Source organism: Dermacentor albipictus, chromosome 1 (assembly GCF_038994185.2).
Source record: "Dermacentor albipictus isolate Rhodes 1998 colony chromosome 1, USDA_Dalb.pri_finalv2, whole genome shotgun sequence".
In the NCBI taxonomy this organism is placed as follows: domain Eukaryota; kingdom Metazoa; phylum Arthropoda; class Arachnida; order Ixodida; family Ixodidae; genus Dermacentor; species Dermacentor albipictus.
Genome location: NC_091821.1, coordinates 286,776,507 through 286,802,433, shown reverse-complemented (window position 1 = coordinate 286,802,433; position 25,927 = coordinate 286,776,507). Strand labels below are relative to the sequence as shown.

General features: G+C 45.1%; 1 protein-coding gene across 6 annotated transcripts in view; it reads left to right on the top strand.

The window, feature by feature from the left end:
• babo (TGF-beta receptor type-1 babo) overlaps nucleotides 1–25,927 on the top strand; it is a 157,449-nt gene that overhangs the window by 109,582 nt on the left and 21,940 nt on the right. For all 6 annotated transcript variants that reach the window (XR_011511216.1, XR_011511215.1, XM_070531396.1 and 3 more), the window contains 2 exons: nucleotides 10,185–10,466; nucleotides 25,746–25,876. Coding sequence is in view for 4 of the 6 variants with exons in the window: in XM_070531396.1 (XP_070387497.1) it covers nucleotides 10,185–10,466; nucleotides 25,746–25,876 (413 nt within the window). In the remaining 2 variants the exon portion in view is untranslated. The remainder of the gene's footprint in view (nucleotides 1–10,184; nucleotides 10,467–25,745; nucleotides 25,877–25,927) is intronic.

The following is a 25,927-nucleotide window of genomic DNA, read 5'->3' as shown; positions in this document are numbered from 1 at the left end:
GCGTTGATCGTGGCCAACTGCTACACGTGGCCACGAGTACAAATAAAGGACAAACTGTCCGCTAACCAGGCCCTTATCGAAAACATGCAGCAGCACTTGCCTGATGCCTCGTATATATATATATATATATATATATATATTCATTTGCATTTGCGTCCTCCAGTGCCGAGCTGTCAGGTTTGTAGACAAGCCTAACTTATTTTTGGACGCTGTGAACAAGAACATGCATCGTCGTCTGCTCTTGGCTGGGCGGCAAGTACGCCATGCTGCACTTTTCTCTGCACTTGCTCTGGAGCGAGTGCAGGCCGGCCGAGAACTCGTGCAGCACTTCGCCAGTACCTTGATAAAACGAGGAGAAAAGTGTATAGGGCGCGCGCCGCACCAGAAAAACGAGGATGGCAGTGCTGCACCCGCTGAACTAGTGCAGCCGGTGCAGCCAAATCAAAGAGACCTTTTATATCTGTATACTGCGTGCAGGGTTTCTACCAACCGGGAAAACCGGAAACCCGGGAATTCTCAGGGATTTTGAACAGTCTGGAAATACTCAGGGAAAACTCAGGGAATTTGTGCTTCTATCAGGGAAAATGAGCCGTAATTTTGGTAAAAGGGAACGAAAGTCGCGGTAATGCTGGCTCGAGTAACAGAGAGGAATCGTTACGAATCCTCTTTGAAGCCGTGTAATCCGCTGGAGGAGTTGCCAGTGTGCTGTCAACGACAGACTTTCCTGACGCTGGAGGAACGCGAGGTGGCGTTGCCGCGTGTGGACGTGTCTCATTGGCTCCGTGAGTTTTTGGGTGTAGCGCCCGTTCTTTTTGTTATTTCCTAGTGGCTCTTTCATGCAACATGTGTGAAGATTTCCGTGACGTTTTGAGACTATTTTTGAAGAGGTCTGTGCATTAGAACGCTTGTTATTGTGACTTTTGTGGTTCCTCGCCTACGAGAGCCTGGTGGTTCTCCGACGCCGTAGGTGTTGACACGCCTCGTGCGGGCGTCATGAACCCGGTTGAGGTAGTAGAAGTAGAAGATCTTTCCCCGGAGGAGATGCTCAAGTGGCGACAAACACATATATACGACGCCGCATATCAAGACTCACTCCGTAAGGATGCCATCGCTGCCACGGCCAAGGCTGCTTTATGGAAACAGATGATCTCCAGGAATAACAAAGTGAGGCCTCTCAAGTTACCCGAAGGCTCATACAAGGCTATTTTTTGCATTCGCGGAGGCTTCGACGCCTACCGCTTCAGCCACTTCCAACTCGCCAAGATTCTCTCTACGGCAACCGGCTTGGCAGCCGGCTTTCTAGCCACTGCGGAGCTGCGCCAAGACATCGTTACCGTCAACCCCACCACCAACACAGTTACCCTCAGCATGGAAAGCTGCGATCGCTTGAAAGAATATCTTGCCATCAAGTCGCTCACGGCCGACGGCCAAGAGCACGAAGTCACCTCCTACAGCGTTCTAAACTCCGAAACGTGCAAAGGCATTATCTACATCGACAGAGTATGACTGGGAGAAGTTATCTATGAAAAAGACATTCTACCCATGCTTCATGAGTGCAACCCACAAATGCACTTTTTGAAGCCAGACAAATGGGAAAAACTTCCGACGCAGTCCTCGTGACTTTCTTGGGAATGAAAGTTCCTTTTTGGGTCAAATATGAAATGGCGATGCTCCAGTGCAAGCCTTTTCGACAAAGAATGGAGGCCTGCACACGCTGTTGGAAAGTTGGACATCGACCAGATGTGTGCCCTACGCATACTGAAGATACTTAAAGTACCATAAATGCGGAACTGTGAATCCTCCGACTGATCATGTGTGCATTCCCAAGTGTGTACTATGTAGTGGAAGTCATGAGACTGGATCCATTCAGTGTGCACTACGATATAAGCCCAAAATCTCACTCCCCAAAGCTGACAAGACTCCTCAATCCAAGACCAAGTCTTCTCCTTCGCCCAAGAAGCAGGGACGTCTTCCTAAGAAAAAACAAGACGAAGATTGGCCTCTTCTATTCGCTGCTTCAACTAACAACAAATCAAGCTTTCCTCAGGTTAGCTGGGCATCGGTAGCTTCCCACAGCTTACCTAAACCTAAGCAACCTGAAGCCCCAATCTACGCCCTCCTACAGCAGTTTCAGAAAGAAAATCGTCTTCTGCGTAAACAAATTCTCAACCTCCAAACCCCTTCTCCATGTACGACTACTACCACTTGATCTCAACCCTCTACTGATGAATAACCCAGTCTGACTCCTCCCCCTGTCAGTGAGAATGGCGATCAAACTCTAACCATGGACACTTCTTTTCGAAAAAGAAGGCCAGTCTGCAACAATACATAGCCAATCTTGCACAACCGCCCGCAGTCATTGCTTTACAAGAAATGAATGGTTACGTTAAATTCCCTGGATAGAACACATTCCAATGCAAAAGATGCGAATGTCCCAATACCGCGATCCTAGCACAAAAACATCTGACTGTTACTTGCTCCCATTTCGAGAATATCGACATTGATCACGACTTCGTATAAATACTTCCTAAAAAGACCAGGTCAGCTCCTATTTACATCCTTAACGTTTACAGCAGTCCCAGCTCTAAACACTACCGTTTTACTACCGTTTTTGCTCGTGCTAAAGAGGAAGCTTGGAGGAACCCGCTCCTCATTGTTGGCGATTTTAACTCTCCAAATCAACTATGGGGTCACACTACTTCCACACTTAAAGGACGAGCTTTATGGACCCACATTCAGGATCATCAACTCACCCTCCACAATGACTTCGACACACCCACTCGCTTCGGAAATAGTGTCTCCATAGATACATCTCCAGATCTCACCCTCACCTCCTGGGTTAACTAAATGGGAAAATCTTCAAATCAATTTTGGTAGTGATCATTACGTCATACAGATTTCTGTTACTTTCTCTCACAAGCCCTTTTACACTCTGCCTCCCAAACTTACAGATTGGGACAAATTTCGGAAAACTCGCGCAAATAATGCTCCCAATTCCATACTTGATCTACAGCAATGGGTTAGACAACTCCAAACGGACGTTGACAATCATACTACAACTATGCCACCTGATGCTCCTTTTCAAACAGCTGATGTCAAACTATTACGCATGTGGCAAGCGAAGGAATCACTATTAAAGTGGTGGAAAAGACACCGCCATAACCGCAGGCTTCACATCCGTGCAGCTAGACTTGACGATGACATACAAGCATATGCGACCCAACTAGTTAACAATGGGGCGAAGTATGTGAGAGCATGCATGGTAATCTCAGTAGTAAAAAGACTTGGCAACTGCCGAGACATTTGCTTGATCCCTCGACCTCGCGCACGCAACACAGTCACTACATCACTCAATTATTGCACAAACACAAGGATAATATTCCCCATCTTTTTCAGGAGCTTGCACGATTACACCTCCTTCCTACCATAACTCATGATAATTCAGATTATACAGGCGAGGTTAATGAACTCGACGCCCCAGTAACGGAGGCAGAAGTTCGACATGCCTTAGCTTCCCTTAAAACTACATCTTCTCCCGGTATAGATAACGTAAATAATAAATTACTCTGAAATCTGGTTGACGAATCAATCTCTGCCCTAACAGAATACTATAATCATTGCTTCGATAACAGCTATCTTCCGAGTTCATGGAAAACTGCTAAAGTAATCTTCATTCCCAAACCCAATAAACCCTATGACATAGCTAATCTTACACCTATTTCCCTCACGTCATGCTTGGGCAAAACGCTCGAACATGTAATTCTTAATCGCTTCAATAAATATGAGGAAGACAATCAGTTATTCCCGCCAGAGATGATTGGCTTTCGCCAGTCGCTTTCTTGCCAGGATGCCATGCTAAGGCTCAAGCATGACCTTCTCACTCCTATGTTTAGTAAAGACACCTAAGCCATCTTAGGACTCGACCTTCGCGGTGCATTCAACAACATAGATCATGGATCTATCTTACGTGAATCGAATGTTAATAACTGTGGTAGAAAAATGCATGACTACATCCACGAACTTCTTACCAATCGGACAGCTGTCATAAGTCTCAATGATCAAACTTCGCCCCCAATCACCCTAGGTAGCTTTGGCACTCCTCAGGGATCTGTGCTCTCGCCGTTTCTATTTAACCTAGCTATGAGGTCTATTGCTGGGAAACTAGCACAAATACTGGATCTCCAATATTCTTTATATGCAAACGACATTACCCTATGGATTAAGGGTGGCTTGGATGGCTGCATTCAAGATACCTTACAAGAGGCTGCAGATGCAGTGGCTACGAGAGCCGGGGTCATGGAATCTCGAGTGCTCACCCACCAAATCTGAGCTGTTACTTCTATCCGCAAATAAACGCGTTACATCAAACATTCAGATTAACATTAACGGGAAGCAAGTTCCCGTAGTAGACAAAATCCGTGTACTTGGCATGCACATTCAATTTAACTGACTCAATACGTATACACTTCAAACGGTTACCGCCAGTGTAGGTCACACCACACGGCTAATAGGAAGGGTGTACAATAAGCACGGAGGTCTCCGCGAGGCAGAATTGCTAAGACTGGTACAGGCGTTTTCTGTCAGTAAAATCACGTTCTCCCTTCCCTATCTCCACTTAACTAGGGCCGGGGAAGATAAAGTTAATTCACTGATATGCATATTCTACAAATTTGTCCTTGGAGTGCCAAGTAGAGTTTCTACTGAGAGACTTTTGGCTACAGGTACCTTGAATACTTTTAGTGAGCTCGCAGAAGCCCACCTGACTGCTCAATACCAGCGCGTATCGAACACACACGCTGGTAGGCACATCCTAAACTCCCTAAGTATTGCCCCAGCACCCATGACCAATGAGAAATTCAGTATTCCCCATTCGATACATGAGCACTTTCATATCCCCCCTCTCCCTAAGAATATGCACCCTGTTCATCACAAACATAGAAGGCAGCAACGAGCTAAAGCCCTGCAGAAAAAGTTATTTAACTACAAAGACGTGCTTTATGTCGATGCCGCAGAGTATCCATGCGGACACAAATTCGCCATATCAGTCGTTGACACCACTGGCAGCATTGCGACGGGAGCATCCATTATAGCCTCTTCTTCAGAGGAGGCAGAGGAGGCGGCGGTGGCACTCGCCGCAACAATACCCAATTACTCTGCCATAGTAAGTGACTCCAAAACTGCCATACACAACTTCGGAGTGGGTAGGGTTTGCAGGACAGCCCTAGCCATTCTATCTCACAATCCGCCAGCCCAACTTCTGAATTTAATCTGGACACCTGCTCACGCAGGCCTAATCGGCAATGAAGCGGCTCACCTAAGTGCTCGAGCTTTCACAAACCGAGCACAGGCTAGACTAGGGGACGGTTCAGACGCCAATAATCTCCCTCCAGCATACACTTCCAAAGACAGATTACTTACATACCACGACATTTGCGGGCATTACCGCCTAGGTTGCCTAACCCTTCCTCCTTTAATGATTCAGTCATCACGCATGCACGAAGTACTATGGCGTAAACTACAGACTCGCACTTTTCTATCTCCTGCCTTACGTCACAAAATTCACCCGGGAATATACCCTACTTCAGCCTGCAAGTTTTGTCCTGCTAGCAGAGCGGACCTTAACCACATTATGTGGCAATACAAGAACCACTCCCCTCCCCCAACCTTTGTAGAGCTTTAAGTAGTAGGGAGCTGTGGGAGGCTGCCATGCGCAGCTACAACCCCGAACTTCAGGAAGCTATCCTGAGGTGGGCTGAGGTGGTAGAGAAGGCCTACCGCGAGTAGGATAACCTTCCTCGCCTTCTTCCCGCAGCCCCTTTCCCTTTAAGATGGGATAAAAAAAGTTGTCTCTCTCTCTCTCTCCCCCTCTCCTGACGCCTGATAATTCAGAAGGCTTCGCAGCGCCACCATATCCCCCATGGAATCAGTGTACAAGAACGTCTGAAATTTCGGACGCGAGAACCCTTCGTTGTCCGAGTTTTCGGACTTTTTGCCGTGACCGCCGGTCCGAAACAGCATTAATCAAAGCCACCACCATCGCCGCCATTTTTATTACCTTGCCGCCTCGAACCGGCGTTCTCGCACGCGGATTTGCTGGCAGCCGTAGCCACCACCGCTGCAACGCTAGGCCTAGCTGCTTCAACGTTCGATATTAGGCTTCTTGCTGTTCTGTGCCGTGTTTTTCATTGAAAGACTTCGCCGTTGTCAGCAACGGCACCCACTTCGCCTTAGTAGTGGTCCTCGCGATTTGTTTCGAAGCTCGGAAAGCACGGCTCGTTGCACAGTGACGGTTCCCGAAAGTCAGCTTCGCCTCAATACATCAGTGTTACGTGGTGAAGCATAAAAAGCGTCGTGAGGGGGCAATTACCATGAGATACAGTATGTATTCTTCAATTATACACGCGTGCACCCGCCATCTCCTGTCACAGTACGAGCACCGATATACCTAATTAGTGTACTGGCAGGCCTTCTGAGCTTTTTTGGATGTGCCTGCAGCGATTTGAGCCCTTAAAAAGCCCCTCACCTGGTCTGGTCATATTGAGCCGACAAGCGCTGTGCATACTATGCGTGCTAGCGAGCGTGTATGCCAAGTATTACATCGCTACGCACCGCAGAAAGAGCTGAAATTTCAAATTAAATGCTGTCTGCCCTTCTCCTCGCGGGCGCCGTGCTCCCAGTAAGAGAGTGGACGTAATTGCACAAGTACGCCTATGTACATCACACTGCTGTGATGTCGCTCGTAGGGACATGTGACTTCGAGATATATTCAAGGAAACATCTGTTATTTGTGTAATCGGTTGCTTCAATAGACGAAATAAAGTTTAGAGAAATAATAAAACAGAATGTCTGCTTGTTCTTCTTTTACTTTGCACCACTGCAAGAGAGCTGTACTTCCGTTTCGTCTGCATGTTCCCACGTCGTGCAGTCGCACGCGCAGACAACGAAAGTATGTCATTTTCTAAAACGTTCGAGCTTGCAATCATGCTTTATAATCCGCTTGTGTCTTCCTCAGTATTCATGTAGCACTGGCTGATACCCCTATTCAGGTGTTCTCGTGCGCAACACGTGATTTTGTGTGCTGCATGAAGCGACACAAGCGCAGCAGCTCATGTGCGACGCCGTCAGAGGTGCACCGCGCAGTAAAAAAGAGGAGAAAAAAAAAATGAAGGTGGGCCCGTGACATATGCGTCACGTGATCTTCGAACTCCGGTATGGGAGAATGCAGAGAAAGGATTTCGCTTGTGGAGGCTAGACGAGGCAAGTGGAAAGAGTGTCTCTCTGGGCAGTCGCCCTCGCCTCCTGAAATCATGGGTTCACGGTGCTGAAATATTTCTATCTCGACTATTAATGAACCAGTTTGAAAAATGTTCTCACAGTACGCTCCCTAGGGAGCACATAACTTCCAGCATATGACCGAAATTTGATATGTGGCCTAGTGAAGGGCCCTTTAAGGGCAGTAAAAGACATGCATTTATTTTTTTCTTACTGCCTCATTTTTTTTTTCAGTTTTCGCGGCCCCTAGGGAGTCCAAAAAATCGGACGTTGACTGTAGGAACTGACCAAAAGGAAGCTTCAAATGGTCAATGGGGCTAAAGCACAGTGGAAGGAGGATGAGAACAGAAACGACCTACGCATTGAGGAATGAACGGGAAAGGAGGTGTGCCGCGTCTTCTTTGAAGGAGCTTGAGCTCAAAAAACAAAACACCTGCATCCAAACCAAAGTAAACTCTTTAAAGCAGTGAAACACAACACTGAGGTGTTGTGTGTGTGCTGAGAGTATGTCAGGACAGTTGAGGTTTACTTACCAACTGTTGAGAGAGAACCTCACTTGAGACAAAGTTCAGGCCTCATACCAATGAGCGTACTATGAGTTTATAGAAATTGCTCATATTTGAAAATATTTTCTTCCATATGCATCTCCTTTTTATTCGTATTTGAGGATGTACAACTCGATTTGCAATGGTTTTTACCGTTGTTTTAAAAGATATTTTATTCGCTGAGCATTTTACTAACTCCACCCTTCCGTTTTCTGTTTGAATGAAATAAGCGTTAGTCCTTACTGTTAAAACTGTGTTAAGTTGTTGTTTTTTATTTTTTAACATGCTTACTAGAGAGTGGCAGCATCGGGCGACATGGTGTCAACCTGTGTTGACATAAAACAGAGTTCTGTGTCATTCAGGGAATTTTGCAAAGGCACTCGGGGAAAATCTGGAAAACTCCGGGAATTTGGAAATGTCAACTTGGTAGACACCCTCTGTGTGCGTCTGTATCCTTTTGCATTGTAAAGTTTTGCAGGGAAACAGTGTTGCTTTAACTGGAACACTCAAGGCACACAAGACAGAGAAAAAAAAATTTATTCTTGGATTTTACATGCCAGAACCACGATCTGAATATAGGCACGCCCTTAATGGGGGACTCCGAATTAATTCTGACCAGCTGGAGTTCTTTAACATGCCCCCAGTGGACGGGACACGGGCGTCTTTGCATATCGCCCCCATCGAAATGCGGCCGCCGCGGCCGCGATTTGCTCCCGCAACCTCCCACGAGCAATTCATCTGCGCGTACTTTCGTCACACTAGGCCGACAATGGTGGTTGGAGCGCGCTGGAAAGAAAAAAAAATATGCGAAAGCGTGACGCGTGCTTCCATGTAACACAGATTGGCCAATGGAGGAGTGGAGGTGGCTGGGGCAACAGGAGGCGTAGAAGAGGAAACGCCGGGAAGAGTGGGGTGGCGAAACGATCTAAGAATGACACTACTTTTTGAAAATTGAGGGGCTTTAGGTAGAAAGATAGAGTATCGAGTGTCATCCATGCTTTCTTGTGGGATGCGTATTGGACCGGAAGGCTGTCCATGCTTTTGAAACAGAGTGGTGCTTTTGCCAATAATTGCCTTTGCATGATCTAGCCACATCCATTTGTGCAGCAAGCAAAACTGGGGCACACACCATGCTTTTTCCGCCCTGACATATACGGCCCATCATTGATTTGTTTGACAGGATCTGCCAAAATAATGTCATTTCAAATTTGTCAGCATCAAATATTTCCGACAGTGCAAGAAGTGATTGTGTACCTATTCGGAGAAGCACAGCTGCAGGGGTGCGGTGCAACGCAGTATTCGATATATCAAATGTGGCAGTAAATGGGAGCTTGATATATGCTTAGTACAGCACTATGCTTTTAAAGAGGGTTTGCTGAGGGATGTTTCAACTGTTCTATGTTGACAATTATTCAACATACCCTGGTTCAATACATTCTGGTTCGACTATAATTGCTTAAATGAAAAAGCCGCCACACGGCCGTGTTAGCCAAGATATAACATTCTCCTTTGGAAGTTAAGTAAACCATGGTCCAGGCTCAGAAAGGTATTCAATTGCACCTTTTCACTCGGGAGTTGTTGGGTCTGGAAAAAGTGTCCACAAATGTAGACACTGATAGTGAAGAGGTTAAGAACACCTTCTGGCTCATGATTGTGGTCACTTCCTTTTGTTGAAAGTTAGCACCCGCTTGCATCAATTTTTGGCACTCTGCACATAGTGCATTCTGAAGGTTGCCCAGAAATGAGTGCACGGCCAAATGCCACTGAATTAATGTCTGATGCCATAGCATAATGCATACATCTTCTGGCATCAGATTCTTAATTGATTTTTCTAATTAATGAACATTGAATTTTATTTTATTAGGTTAAATATATGCTACATTGATGAATGCTGTGATGGCTGTAACCCTGGCTGCCTAGATACCTTCATATTCTCAAGGAGCCAAAGACTAAACTTGGCAGGTGCTCTTACTGAGCTGCATGACTTCCCAAATACGAAAACAGTCGCTTGAGTGGCATGATGCCATACAAGGGTTTCACGCAAAATTGAGAAGGTGAAACATTAACATGTATTTTCTCATAAGCTAATACTGCGAAATAATGTAGTTTTGAAGTTATAGTTTATCAGTTAAAATTGATTTAACGTTTCTCTTTAGTGCCCCTTTAAGAAAGCAGAGATGTAGATGTGAAGTGAAATGGTATCCAATAGAACAAACAATTTGACCAAATTGAACATTTGCACTTCTGCTGAGAGTGCAGCCTCTTGGGGAGTAGTGCAAAAGCAAAATAAATCACTGAGTGTACCAAGGGAACAGCAAGACCGTCAGTGTGTGGAACAGATACGAGGCTTAACCTTTGTACCTGCAGGAAAACCAGCCATCGCTCATCGTGACATCAAAAGCAAGAATATTTTGGTGAAGAGCAGCGGGGCATGTGCCATTGCTGACCTGGGACTGGCTGTGCGCTATGACTCTGCTACCAACTCGGTAGACATCCCACCAAACCCACGTGTAGGCACCAAGCGCTACCTGGCACCTGAGGTGTTGGATGAAACCATCAACATGAACCACTTTGACTCGTTCAAGCGTGCTGACATCTATGCCCTGGGGTTGGTACTTTGGGAGATTGCCCGTCGCTGCAACATTGGAGGTGGGTCAGCCACATTTCGTCTGGTTCTGTGTAATGCTACGTGTAGTCTCTACTATGGAGACCTGGCACGCATATATGTCGTCCTATCCCAACCCTCTCTAATTAACCCTTGTCATCCAACCATGTTTACGAATTTCCAGATCCCACCACCTCGTTCTCTGCCGTACTCGACTGCATTTTCTTTTATTTTGGCAATCTTTTGGGGAAAATAAATCTGTTCTTTACTCTAATGCAGTACTCTAATAAAGTAGAACCTCGTTGTTATGTTCCTTAAGGCAGCACGGAGGAAGAACGCATGATCCGGGAAAAACTCGACATCCAATAACAATTTTGCAGGGTACACAAACAGGAGCAACAGAGGAAGCAAAGCAAAATACAGACAGCACAGGTGCATAAACTTAATGCACTAAGCAACAATAAGTACTTCTAAATCAGCCAAAGTAAAGAATACGATGCAAAGGATCTTCAAAATGCAGACGGTATAATTGAACATTTAGAAGGGTGATTCCACAAGAGATCAAACATGCATGTCCGCTTGATATTTTTGTTTTGTGTGGTTTTTTCTGTCCTGTTAGAATATTCTAACTGTACGGAACCGAAAATTTTATTCCCGGAAAGCGTTCCCAGCAAGCCAAAAAAATATTAAAACTTGGCTGCGCAAGCATCCACCTATGGCTTACCGCAACATTTTTCGATTTCACGGCTGAATTAAATGCAGACAAAAAAATGTTTTGAAAACCTTTTCTGTTGATTTCAATATGCATCACAGTAAATTATTTGTATGCATTTTTTATGCTGTCCACAAGCTAAAATATGTAAAAAAATTCCAAACTTGGCTGAAATCAAAAAAGTTTTTAACTTTGATACATCTTGGTGCGATTTCTATTTCACATAGAAACTTGAAAAAAGTGTCAAACATAGAACATTCTCTTTGCAACATTTATGCAAAATATTATCTTCCTACATGAAACACAAGGGAAGAATATAATAGTTAAATCAACAAGTTTTTTCAAAAACTCTCTTTCAAAAATTAACTTAAAAAAAAAACTCTGGCTCCAATTTTGTAAAAAATTTTGGATGGAAGTCTGCTTATGTAGGGCAAAACGTTGGTGTGATAATATGTTTCCTCATTTGCTTCATTCACAAATATAAACTGTCGTGGGCACACGAGGCTGCGTGCAAAAACTTGATTACGAAACATTTAGATTCAGCACAGTTTTCTTGACAAAATTTGAGGCTCGTGCGTGAAAACTCATCTGAGGAAAGTAACTCTCTAAAGTAACACGATAGCAGCGACCAAAAAAGACGATAGTGTTATGTTGTAGTGACGGTGAAGAGCATAGTAGTGAGAACTGTGAGTCACGAAACTCTTTATAGGGCGAACCTGTGCCCAAATAAACAAATAACAGTCAAGCACAACAATAGCAGCGAGCACAGTCTGCAATCGTTGAAAATCTGATTAGCGGGTCAAGTGCATCCGCTTTTATACATGATTCGTTGACTGTTCTAGCGTAATTGCTGGTGCCCATGTGCTTTCCACAATTCGCATTGCACATAAAATCAGATTACGCTGATAATAATAATGATATTCAGTAAACACCAGCTAGGCCAAACTAAGTTCTTATGAAGGTTATGCAAGGTTTGGTGAGAACATGCCCAACAGATAGAATCAGCGATAACATTTGAGCAAGTTCCAAATCATTCAGGCATGTCTTGGGCTGAGCAAAAACTTTTAAGTTGTTAGCTGGTGAAATGCAGTCCTTGGAAAAAGGATAAACAAGTACGCGTGTCAATAGTATCGCCTTCACGCATGCCTTGGAGGTAAGAGATGATGCGGGCACGACTCCATAGATATGGCCGTGCCTCTCAACAGCTAGTGGTTTTGAATAAGCGTGAAATGTGAAACACAAGATCAGCGCCGTACATGTACACCAAAAGCCTCGAAGGGTTAAACCATGCCAGCTTGGCACTTTTCACAATTGCCAAAAGTGGGTGCCTATTGGAAACTTGCATGTTTGCACAAAGCAGCACAGTTACTTGCTTTTTGCTCTATTTACCCCCATGGCAATGCTGTCCTTTAAAATCGAGCATCTTGGAATGCAGTATCTCATAATAAAAATCTGGTCTTGTCTGCATTGTAAATACCTGATAGACTTTGATTCTACTTCGTCATCCGCAGCCGCCGACTTGCTCGACAACACCTTGCCAAATATACCGTGTGTGGCTTTGAAATGGTCAAGCCACCTTGTTCTGGCTTTGAAGTCTTCAGTGCCAAGCAAGCAGGCATAATTCAGAGCCTTCTGCTGCGTAATTGCCCCGCTGAGGGAAATACTGCTTGCCTGGGCATTGACAAACCACATGTAAGCAGCCTTGTGAAGTTCCTTGTGGCAAGGTTCCATCACTTGCTCATGCTGTGCGGATATACCTAAAGCAAAGGTCTTCTGAGTGGAATCTTCAGGACAGTAGGCAACAAGTTTGGAGAATTGCCAAGCTCTTCAGTGATGTTTGCTTTCATTCTACTTTCTACCTTGGTGACAAACCATGCTTTCTGTTTGACAGAAAGAAACGTTTGTTTTCTCGTTGGTGCTGGCATCTTGCCTGCATGAATGCCATAGAAAAAATGATGAAATGGTTGCAATTACGATGATCCCGTGATAACTATGGATTTGCCTTCAAATTTGACAACCGTAAAATACTGTCCAAGTGCCTCCTTTCAATTCTCAATAACAACAACAACAAAAAAAGCACCACTGCCTTCCCCAGGCTTGAATCCGAAACCAACTCGAAACAACTCCAGCCTAATCCAACCCACCTGCATGCACTGCTTGCTGCTTTAATTTGGTGGCTCCGTGCATGGTAATGGTGTTGTGTTATGTATTCCTAAAAGATATTGATGCTCTGGAATACCATCGGAAGGTTAGAAAAAAAAAAATGCATTCAACATTTTGCCACATCAACATCAATAGAAAGAGGACCCGAGAGCGGATGCGCAAAGAGATGGCACCGTAAGACAATCTGTGAAATCCCTTGACTTAGTGTCCTAGGGTCGGTGTACAGTCTAGAGCTAAAGTAATGGGCCACTGTGCGTGCCTGTTGAAAAGTATGCCATCTGGTGCCACGTCACTCAAGCTCATGTGACATCAATTCAGCACAGTGTGCATGTACTTCTTCTTCTGATTTTCTTTTTTAAATTCTATAGCAGAGGAAATGTTATAAAAAAACCCATTTCAGCATATTCACAAGTTAGTGGGAGCTCCAGCCCTAGCTGTGGCAGCATTTGCTTTTTCCACTGGCCATAAATGGCTACTTGGTAGTTTATACATTGCATATACGCTTGCAGTAACCTGGCGAACGCCCGACGGCTTCCGCCTTTTTCATGTAGCGTAAGCCAGCGAACATTGTGCGCCGTGCCGCTGTGTCTCCATCTGCTGCACAAAGTTCATTGTGAAAGTTTGCTTTATGTAGGCCAGGTTTAACAAGAAAAACTGCATAGGAAAGAGACACAGGAACGCATCCTGTTCAGATAAACGGGAAGTAGGCAAAACTTGCATTACTGCATGATTTTATGGTCAAGGAAGCAGGACATAGTGTTGGAAAACGGTGTAAAAGTTGAGGGGGAACACCATGGCGTGAGGAGAGGATAATGGTTAACCGCTCGTACCTGTTTTATTTATAGCATGCTGGCACAAAATTCTTTTGAGAAGGCATTCCTTGAGAGATGCTCTCGATTTCTAGATGGTAATCTTGCCTACAACAAAAACCGTTTCAGGGACCCTTTAAGAAATATTTTGCAATGGCTGTATTTGATCCACACGCATCTAACTTTCCATACTGATTTGCTTTCATTGGAAACTGACTCATTGCATGCATTTGCTAATTTACAGCTGGGGGCACTGTTTTGTGGCAGTTTCACAGGTATATGATTTATGCCATCATACCTGACAGCATCCGAAACATGACACTCTGTTTGAAGCAAGGTTTGAGTACGGGCTAGTTGGTATCAATTGTAACTTACAGCGCATACATAGACGAGGGACGAAAAGGACGACGAAGACAAGCGCTGCCTTCCAACTGATTTTTATTTTGAGAAAGAAGCATATATATACTGAGACACCAAGACAAAAGCGCCCCCTACAAAGCATCAACCCGACAGGAGTATGCATTCAAAATTCATGACCCTAGATGAACGAGAGCACATGAGGTTTTCTGAGGTCGCACATGCGCTCTCGTTCATCTAGGGCCATGAATTCTGAATGCATGCTCGTGTCGGGTTGATGCTTTGTAGGGGGCGCTTTTGTCTTGATGTCTCAGTATATATATGCTTGTTTCTCAAAATAAACACCAGTTGGAACTCAGCGCTTGTCTTCGTTGTCCTTTTTGTCCCTCGTCTATGTATGTGCTGTGACGATTGATACTCTGTTTGATACCACTTTGCTAGTGACTCTGCTGCCTTGACCATGATGTTTTCTGAGAGGTCCAGCATAAACAAAATGATTCTATTAGTTAGTCCACTTGGTCCACCTTATACACATACTATTGTAGACCTTGACTAATTTGGATCTAGGCACATGATCAAAGCTTGATTTTCTTCAGTCATTATGACTACACTTAAACTGGTTTTTGTACTATGCGTGTTGGACCCCGTCAAAATGATTTCGGCGTTGTGCCACTGGATTATAACTACAGCACTGTCCTTCTCCAGTTGATAATTAAAGGACCCATGTCCTTTGGACATTTATCATTCTTGGTTTTTATATTGTGTTGCAGGAGATGCTGCATAATTACTGTAAGTTCAGCTAATGCAGGTGAGACGCTGAGATTCTTAGTGGCAATATATGTGGATGCTCCTTTATTCAATAATATGGCTAGGATGCTGCTACCCCACAATGCACTGTAAAAGCAGTCCCTGCATTATGTCACAGTAAATTTAACCATTCATAGAAACAAAACCATGAGTATGCCAAGAAACATGCTTCGTAGCAGTCATCATAATATCTTTGCCACAATTCGATAGTTTCATGGCCTCGCTGCAATTTATGCTGTCAATGTGGGCTCTTTTGAATCAAGGATGTAAGTTTGTTGCAATTGAGATAACAGAAGCATAACTGCGAGTTGGCCTAGTTGGAACAGATTCATTTTTAAACAAACTTTTTGTGTGCAAAACAAACTGGGACAAAGAAAAGGAGCAACAGAAGGATGAGCGCTTACCGGAACTGCTGGGTTGTTTAAGCCATAGTTCGGACAAGTAGAAAGAGGGCCGGAAGAACTAGAAATGAACTGTAGCATAACTGTGAGTCGGCTTAGTTGGAACAGATTCATTTTTGAACAAACTTTTTGTGTGCAAAACAAACTGGGACAAAGAAAAGGAGCAACAGAAGGATGAGCATTTACCAGAACTGCTGGGTTGTTTAAGCCATAGTTCGGACAAGTAGAAAGAGGGCCGGAAGAACTAGAAATGAACTGAAACATAACTGCGGGTCGGCCTAGTTGGAACAGATTCATTTTTAAACAAACTTTTTGTGCGCAAGACAAACAGGGATAAAGAAAAGGAGCAACACAGGAACGAGCGCTTACCAGAACTGCTGGGTTGTTTAAGCCATAGTTCGGACAAGTAGAAAGAGGGCCGGAAGAACTAGAAATAAACTGAAGCATCACTGCGAGTCGGGCTTGTTCAACCTTTTCTAAGCTGGCAGTGCCCGGGATAAGTGGGACCTCATCATGCGTGCTGCGTAAATATGACGTTGAGGTGGCTCACATTCGTGTGCTCAAACTGAGGCACGCACTCGTTAGTGGGAAAGACAAGCTGCCACAGGAAGTCTTTCCTGGCGTTGTGTACAAGATCCCCTGTGCGGATTGCGATTGCGTCTACATAGGGAAGATGGGCAACTTTAACCCTTTCAGAGTCAATTTTTTTTTGCCATATGCGCCCGTCCAGGCTCGATCTTTTTTTTGGCAGGTTCCAATTCTTCTGAGGGACCTATTTTGAAAAAAATTTACCGTAATTTTTCTAGGGTGACCGTAAAGTGAGAAAAAAAATATTTAGCGTTGGTAAATATTCTCTCTTTATTCATGAATAACAACAATAAAAAAAAGGAAGTAAACTTATAAGAATGAAAAATTTGATACATTGGTATAGTTCAAGGCTTAGAATATTTCGCAAGTCTCAAATGTTCCTGCTCTTACACTAATATTTATGTCCATAGTTTAATTGAACTGCGTAGGTGAGCGCACTCAAGAAAACTGTGTGGTTGTGTGCCCGTCAAAAAAGCAAAACATGTGACAAACTTCCGCTAATCTTCATCTTATTGCCAACCAGAGGCAATTAGATATCGCGAGAGTCTGCCCCACCCCCCCCTCCAGAAAAAATGAAAAGGAAACACATGCACGGTGGGCATCCTTCCTATGCTCACCCCTGTGACCACTAAACGAACGAGAAACAGATGGCCACCTTTTGAGCGATTAGTAACGAGATAGCCATCAGTTTTGTGAGTGCAAGAAGCCAAAACCGCCCACGGAACAAAACCCAAACCGCCGCCTACACGCGCGCGCCAATGCGCGAGCGCTAGTATATGGACGCGGTGGAGCAAACTAGCTCTAAAACAAACCATGCAACGAAAACCGAGAGAGGGAAGCGCGACAAAAAAACTCCTTGTATTTCCGCATAGTGGCAGCACATGCCAGGAAAGAAAAAATTGGGAAATTGGTGCGCTTTTTAAATGTACAGACGGCGCCGTAAATATATGGCATCGACCATTTTGGGATTGTTCGTGCCACCGTATATTTAAGTCATTCACCCTGGAAGGGTTAAACAGCGGCTGCGCCAATATCAAAACGATGTGGATAAGTAAAGAGTGGCTTCAGATGCTTTGGCACAGTACGCAGCAACGACTGCGCACAATATTGACTGGATGAAGCTAGTCTAATGGGCCAGGAAAGAAATTTGAAGTCATGTCTGTGCCTGGAGTCCCTCGAGATACAATCAACAGGACACACGCTCAATCGAAACGAAGAAACCCTCCCCCGTTTGCGCGCGATGCTTGCATCACATGCTAAAGCCTATTTGAACAGGCACTTTGACCTCTTTCGCCCCATTGTGAACAAGGCTTTCGTGCGGAAGCCGAAACGTCTTGTCTTTTAATAAGTTTTACTTGGTCGGTGTATGTCTTTCTTTGTCATATCTCATCCCAACCAGGTGGGCTTCTGTCGAACTCTCGATTACAATAACTTCTCTCATCCACGCGTCTTCCGTCTGCTTTTCTCCAGTGTCCACGTGATCCAACACGAGCAGCGGTATAGAATTTTTTTCGCTTGCTGGAGTGGAATCATGTGAAAGGCGGGAAGCGTGTTGGAGTTTCTATGCTCGAAGCTAAAGCGTTGCTGTAACTTTGTGTCAGTCCCCTTTGCTCGGATAGATAATGCAAGGGGCTGGCTTTTTGACCGACCACAATATTGTTGGCCGGATGAGCCCCCTACGCCTGGCGTTCCTTGTTTCTCGAAGGGTAAAGCTGCTCACCCCGAGTATGGCTCCGTCAGTTGTGGTCCGTCTTCTCCAAACCATTGCCAGCACTGGGACGCGATGTGGCCGATGCAGTCGCACAGCTGGCATTATGGTTGTCCGTTGTTGTCACCTTCTCAGTGTCCAATGCACTGGAGGATGTTGTATGCCTTTTTCTATAGCCTTTAAGTGGTCTGATAACGAGGCTATGGAGTCCACGATCGCCTGTAGGTCCCTGTCATGGTTGGTCGCTCACACGGGCGAGGACGCTCTGCCGCCGTGCAGGTTGCGAAACATGTCAGAGGTGGCTGCATTGCTGCTACAGTGAGTGTCATTCCCACAAAAGGTATCGAGACATTTGGGAACCATGGCTGTTGGAATGCATGCACTATTTAAAGCTGCCCGATTAATGCGCTGCAAAATTTGGAGGAAGGCAGAGCAGCTGTCTGGGATTGCGATAAGGATTTTCTCCTGGGGGGTATTCTGTAAGAGTCCATCTAGTGGACCGTCCATTTCGGCCGCTGCTGATTGGATGCAGCTGTACAAGTGAGGAGGAGACGAGCGGCCCCTGCCAATCAGCAGCGGCCGAAGTGGACAGTCCACTAGGTAGACTCCTACAGAATACCTCCCCTGAACGTCCAGACGCAGGCTGCGCGTGAGGTACCGAAAGCAATCCTCTTCTGTCATGGACGGATTAACTCTGGCGCACAGCCGCACAACGTCGTAATAACAGTTTTAGGGGGATTCTGATGGCAACTGGGTCCAGTTTTGCAGCTGCAAATAAGCGATTTCATCTGAGTGGCAGCTTGTAAAAGACATTTTTAGAACTGTCGCCCACTCTTCCCACGAATTAGGGGCACCCGTTGAAATTTGTGTGGTGTGCCACCTTTTTGTGTTCCATCCAGTGCCAGATACAAAAATTTAACATTTGTCACTTGATTCCAGTTGTTGAGTGACACTAAATGTTCATAGCAAAGCAGCCGCTTGGATGTTGATTCTTCTGGTGCACCTCTTAAGACTAGCGGTGCAACGAAAGGGGTAGACATGGTGGCAAAAACTGCAGGGGTTTGGTACTAGTAGAGCTCTTAGAGGTGGTTTCCAGAACTTTGTTACTGCAGCCCATGGTGCTAGAGCGGGATCTTCGCTACCCAGCAACCTCCACCACTTTGTAGCAAAGTGATGTGGCTGTTAGTGTTCAGACGCATCAGCTCTCCAGGGAGACGACTATGAAGGGGGATGAACTCCAACAGAGGCAAGTGCAGATCCGCAGGTACAAGGACGATGGGGGGCATCATTCTAAAACTAGGCTTATTAACGTGGCATTACTTTAAATTTACACTCTACACATACTACATGCAAAATGATGTCAAACTGGTCTTCGACGGCCTGCCTGACCAGCCTGGTCTCCCACAGTGAAGTGGCACCGTAGGCTGCTGTCTCCTTGCTAACCCCAAAACGACTCAGAGCCACACCTTAAATTGGTTTCCACAGCATCCAAGGGACCCGCGGACTGTCGGGAGACGAAGGCTTCTCCACCAATCGCCTACTCAGACCAATCAGGCAAGCCGACATAAGCCATGTAGGTGTCGGAGTTTAAGCGACGGTCACAAGAACACCCAGCACATAACAAAGTTAACCATGGCTAATGAGTCGCTCCCCCTGATGGACAGTACAGCCGAGTGTGAGACTACCAGGTGACAAGTAAAGGGACTGTCAGGCTCGACTGCATCGGCCAGGTGAGAGCAGATGCTCAAGGCGCCAGCGCAGTCATTCCCACGCAAAGGCTACAGTCGCCAACGTCACTTGCTTTTGTGCTTCCACTTCTTGGACACTGATCTCTGCATCTCTGCCCGGTTCCCCCGCATCAAGGAAGACCCAACAGTTGCACAAAGAAAAAGGGGGCTGTGCCATACTTTCTTCGCGACTATATGCACGGCATGTTGCTGCTGGGATACAAAGGGTTAAGGTTTCTTGCATCTGTTCCAGGCATTTATGTGCTACAGAAAAGAGAGAAGAGAGAGAAGGAAAAAATTGCAACCACAATTACATAATAAATGATGCAATCGATATTGATTACATTTACTTCACAACTTTTGTTAATGTTGTGCTAGTTGTGCTAGTACAAATACAATTTTTTTGGTTCAAAATGTAGTCAAAGCAAATAGTAAGTGTCGAATAATTTGAAAGCGCATAGTTTGAATAATTGTGGGATCCGCATAGTACCCAACATAACGCCAGATGTTGACGAGTCTAAGAAAATTGGTAATTAAAAAAAAAATCTGGTTCATCTCTGGAGTCAGCTTATTTTCCAAGTGCTGTTATTCAGATATTTTCATGCAAGATGCAAATTCAACATTTTCTAGAACTCCAGCACCACAGAAGATTTGTTTACAGGCTGTTGCTCACTGTTTCAGCCTGCTTAAATATTTTGTGAGCCGCCGTGGTGGCTTAGCGGCTATGATGTTGTGCTGCTAAGCATGACGTCATGGGAACAAATCCCGGCAGCAGCGGCTCCATTTAGCTGGTGCCGAAATACAAAAATGGCCGTGTCCCATGCATTGGGGACTTGTTAAGGGTTCCCTGGTGGTCAAAATTAGTCTGGAGTGCCCCACTACGGCATGCATCATACATAGTCAAATTGTGGTTTTGGCACATAAAATCCCAAAATTCAATTACAAATTTTTTGTGGTAGTTGAGCTGCATGTTCACCCATCGTGCGTCGTTGCGATGCTGTGAAGTGTCACCTTGACTGCTTGATGCTGGCAGTTCATGCTGTGTAATGCGAATTGCATCTACACATGAACTTTACGTGTCCAGTTCTGCAAGTATACAGACAAATGCTTGTAGGACTGTGCGGTCACAAGCCTAACCTGTGCGCGTGATCTGGGCCCGATCACCGATGAGTGGCAAACTTACTGCTGCGCCTACCTTGGCGACCTAACCAGCGCTGTTTAGAGCCACGTCAATGGTTTAGGCTTAGTGCCACATCAACGCAAATTTATTCACAGCGGCCGTACAGCTTTCAGGAAACAGTAAGACCACTGCGAATATGTTTGAATAATCGAGCAGGTGCACAAGTCTGTTATCATTATCAGCCTCGTTTTATGTTCACTGCAAGACGGGGGCTTCCCCCAGTGATCTCCAATTACCCCTGTCTTGCACAAGCTGAACTTTTGCCTGCAAATTTTCCAATTTCATCACTCCACCTAACTTTTCCACTACTACTGCTGCTGCTGCTGTCTCTGTCTTGCATGCTGCGTCGGGGTAGGTTTAAAGGGAGCACAGCAAAGAGGAAAGGCGGTGCAAGAAACTTGTTTGGACCTTTCCATCGCATCGCAACAATGCTCTCTTGACTGCTTTATTTATCCGTGACCTCCCTCAACCGTATTACAGAAACTGCAGTACTTTCTACGAATGTGCAACATTCCGGAGGTGAGATAAAATGGTAGAGAGGCGGTAGGGACAGGAGGATGGGTAGAACTGACGCAGTTGTGAGACCAGTGAATAACAGTGTTGCCACTCTTAAGTCACAGCTTGCATACATGGGGGAGGGAAAAGGAGACGTAAGAAGGCAAGGAAAAGCTGCTACTAGACACGGTGGCAGTTTCTGACAAACTCAATGAATTTAAATTTAAGGTATGCTATGGTATATTCCTACTACTTCTGTAAAAAAAATCCTGTGCAAATTTGTTAAGTGGACAATGGATGACACTACGGAAGCGGCTACTTATCAAATCAACACTTCTGTACCCATTGCGGTAGTGGTGTTGCTCGAGGTCACAGGTTTGATCCCAACCAAGGCAGCTGTATTTCGACAGGGGCGAAACGCCAGCACAGTGCACGCTAAAGAATTCCAGGTAATCAAAATTAAAATGGAGTCTCCCACTGCTGCATGCCTCATGATTGGATTGTGGGCTTGGCATGTAAAGCCCCGTAAGTTAATTAATGTTCAACCCTTTGAGGGTCAAGTTCTTTCACCAAATGCGACCCCCCAGGGTCAAAATTTTTTTGTTGCAGATTTAAAATATTCAGACTTAACTATTCCGAAAAAAATTTACTGCAATTTTTTAGAATGACCATAAAGTTACAAAAAACATTTTTCGTAAGTAAACATGCATTGTTCATTCATAAATACAGATGGGCTTCCGTAAATACTTATAATAAGAAAACAACATTAGAAACACTGAAATAGATATATTCTGGTTCAGCACTAGGGTTCTGCTTCGGGGGAATTACAGCTTGACTCACTTGCAGCAGAGCAACAAGTGCTCTTGCCCATAGCGTAATCGAACTGTGCATGTGAGCACACTCAAGAAAACTTGATGGTTGTGTGCCTTCCAGAAAAACTAAACGAGTCAGAAAATGCCAGTAATCCTTTGTTTCATCGCCAATGAAGGGCAATCGGATTTTGCAAGCCAATTCTCCACAAAACAAATGCAGGCATGACAGCATTGTTTGTATATGGCGACATCATTTGTATATACCAGCGCCCGCCTGTCAACAGATAATTGCACCCCTGTGAGCAACAGATGAACAAGCATCTAGTGGCGACCCTTTGAGAGATTGGGAACAAGATGGCCATCAGTTTTTAGGAGCGTAACGATCGGAAACAGCCTGCAATAGAAAGCAAAACTTACCACTGTGCGCCCTTGCATGCATGCACTGAAACACCATTATAAAAAAAAAAACTGAAATGAAAACCAAGAGACTACGAAACAAAAAAAAAATTTCACTGTATCCACACAGGGTGGCTGCACTTGCTGGGCAACAAATACTTGCAAAATTGGTAAATTTTTCAAACATAGAAGTGGCGCCGTATATATACAGCATTGATCCTCAAAGGGGTTAACACTTCTGCCATGATGTGTTGCGTCGTGTGAGGCAATGACAGTGCTAACTCTCTCGCCGGCTATGAACACTTGCTTCAAGCAAACGCGTCCCACTGTGTGTTCTGTGTAATACGTAGACAAATGCAGGTGGTGCACACAAGTAACGTTTGACATACACTCACCACTCTACTATTGCACTAAACACTGATGAACTCAAACATTCGCCATAAACATCACTGCTAATGAATGCAAACAGCATAGAAAGTTTCGCTTGCATCAATTCCCACAGTACGTGGAATCTGCATAACTATTTCTCTTAATGGCAACTAGAATATTGGCTATCGCTGTTTGCTCTCTGATCCATACTGCTCTCTTCCTCTCTTTTAACGTTATGCCTAACATTTTTTGTTCCGTCGCTCTTTGCACCGTCCTTAACTTGTTCTCGAGCTTCTTTGTTAGACTCAACGTTTCTGCCTCACATGTTAGCACCGGTAGAATGCAATGATTGTGCACTTTTCCTTTCAACGACGGTGGTAAGCTTCTAGTCAGGGTTTTGTAATGCCTCCCGTATGCATTCCAACCCCATTTTATTTTTCTGCAAGTTTTCTTCTCATGATCAGGGTTTCTTCTGAGTAATTGAGCTATATAAAAACCTTTAATGAGGAATGTACAATTACAAATTTAAAGAACATTGTAATTGATGACAAGTAAATAATTACGTACAAGTGAGGTGGTATTGGCTGCCAGGAGTTACGGAGTCGCCATCTATCAGAAGCGCCTCGTTGGCGTAGTATGAGGGATCATGCGGCGTGCTCCTCATGGGTTTTGCTGTCAGCGCTCACTGAAAATGCCACGCGCGAGCTCTCCCAGACATTTCTGTGAATACTTTCGAAATGAGAGAAGTTTTTTATTGTCTAAATAATAATCTTGGGCAAACTGAAAGCACAGAATCGTTTACAGACGCTATCTCTTTACCGAATACGTACAATGAACGCCACTGCGCGTGGTCGCCGCGATGGAGTCTCCCGAACCGGCTTCTTGCATGAAAGGTAGGTAAACGCTGAGAGTAAGCTATGTGAAATATGTTCTTATAGTGTTTATATAACTAAATGGAGCGTAATAGAATGAAGCCTCAATGCAGCGATCGCACAGATTCGCAGCGACCGACTGCGCGTCTGCATGCTGGTCCGTGCACTGTTTCGCTTTTGCCACGTCTGCGTTTTCGCACCGTGCCATGAGCGTTAGGCTGCAGAACATGAGCATTTGACAGTATACAAGCAACCATTGTTGCGTGGGCGCTATCCGAGCTGTTCAAAAATAATTTCATTGTAGAGACTTCGACGCCTACGAGGACCGTGATGTGCCGTCGCGACGATTCAATCTTTTTTTTTTTTCTTCTAAATTCTTGGACGTTTCAATACTATTTCTTGAATTGCGTCACACTGTATGTTTGTCAGTGTTCTCAGCATGCGATTTCCTGCTGCTGCTTTTTTGTAATCCAGTGCAATAATTCATAACACAAACATGACCATATGCCATGCTTTCTTTTAATGTGCTTCTTACCGCTCCCTTTCCACTCCAGTGAACTTGCCAGTATCTATAGCATTGACAGGTTCATAGACCAAACCTTCATGACATTAGTCAGGCGGGAGTATGGTAGCATGATTCAAAGACGGGACAAGAGAAGACACAAAGGGACACACACACGCTGTGTGTGTCCCTTTGTGTCTTCTCTTGTCCCGTCTTTCAATCGCGCTACCATACTCCCCTTGAAGATGCATTACCAACAAGCCCACATTGCAACCCTCGTGAAAATTAGTCAGGCAGCCGACTCGGGCGAGCGTTTCAGTGCGCGTTTTCCGAACATCGCAGACCCGGCGCCATACCAGAAATCTTCCTCGCGTCTGTGCTTGCTGCATACCCGAGTTGTAGCCTATGACTGTTTGCTGGTTTTGTTTTGCGAGCCAAGCTTCATGTCCTGTGGCTACGTGTGAATAAGGCTGACACCGGGCTCCGTTGCGTACGTCCGACACTGCGGCCCCGAGCAGTAGCCTCCCATGTTGTGCGCCTTCAAAGGCAGCCATTACCTATTGTAGTGCTTTCAAGCGTTGTAAGGAGACACTCGAAGCGGGAAAATCTCACCACTAAACGAGGACCACAGCATATGAGGGAATTTAAACTCTCGTTTTCAGCTCGCTTCGGTGCTCCCGAAGCAGCCGATACGGCCGCTTTGTCCACATGATCCCTCATAGCACGTCACGGTGACGGTGGCGCCAGCTTTTCCAGTGGTGGAGCTCGAGGCCAATAGAGAAGAACATAAGTAACCCGCCGTGGTTGCTTAGTGGCTATGGTGTTAGGCTGCTAAGCACGACTTAGATTTAAGTACTTTTTACTACTATTTAAGTACTATTTAAGTACTTAGATTTAAGTGCACGTTAAAGAATCCCAGGTGGTCCAAACTGCTGGAGTCCCCCACTACGGCGTGCCTCATAATCAGATCGTGGTCTTGGCACGTAAAACCCCATAATTAATTTTTTTTAAAGAACATAGGTAAACTATTCTAAGCCATGTTCTATTCTTATATTTTAATAATCTCGCAGGAATGTGGACCAGGTTGTCTATTAGCACCGTGTCATGAAGCACACCTGCGAAAGCAGCGAGCATAGGTACATCTTGGTGTCCATGCATCGTTTGCTAGCCTGTTCCAATGAATCGGGCATAGCTGTTTATCAGCACATACGCAACTGCTTATTGTAACTATTGTATGTGCAATATGAAGCTTACTGAGGCATGCGATGCTTGGACAAGAGTAGGCTCGCTAGGCATGCATCTGCCGTGGCTACTTTCGTAGCTGCGTTCTGCGACATGGCGCTCCTGTGAGATCATTAACTTCTTTTCACTGCACTTGCAAGTACTCTGTTGGGAGAAAGAGTGTTGTTGCATGCACGCGTGCAGGCATCTATGAAGACTACCAGCTGCCCTACTATGACCTGGTGCCAGCTGACCCAACCATTGAGGAGATGCGCAAGGTGGTTTGCACAGATCGGCAGAGGCCCGCCCTCCCCAACCGCTGGCAGTCGTGTGAGGTGAGTAAGGGCCTTGCTATAGCAGCAGTGCTTGAGGGGGTGCCTGATAAC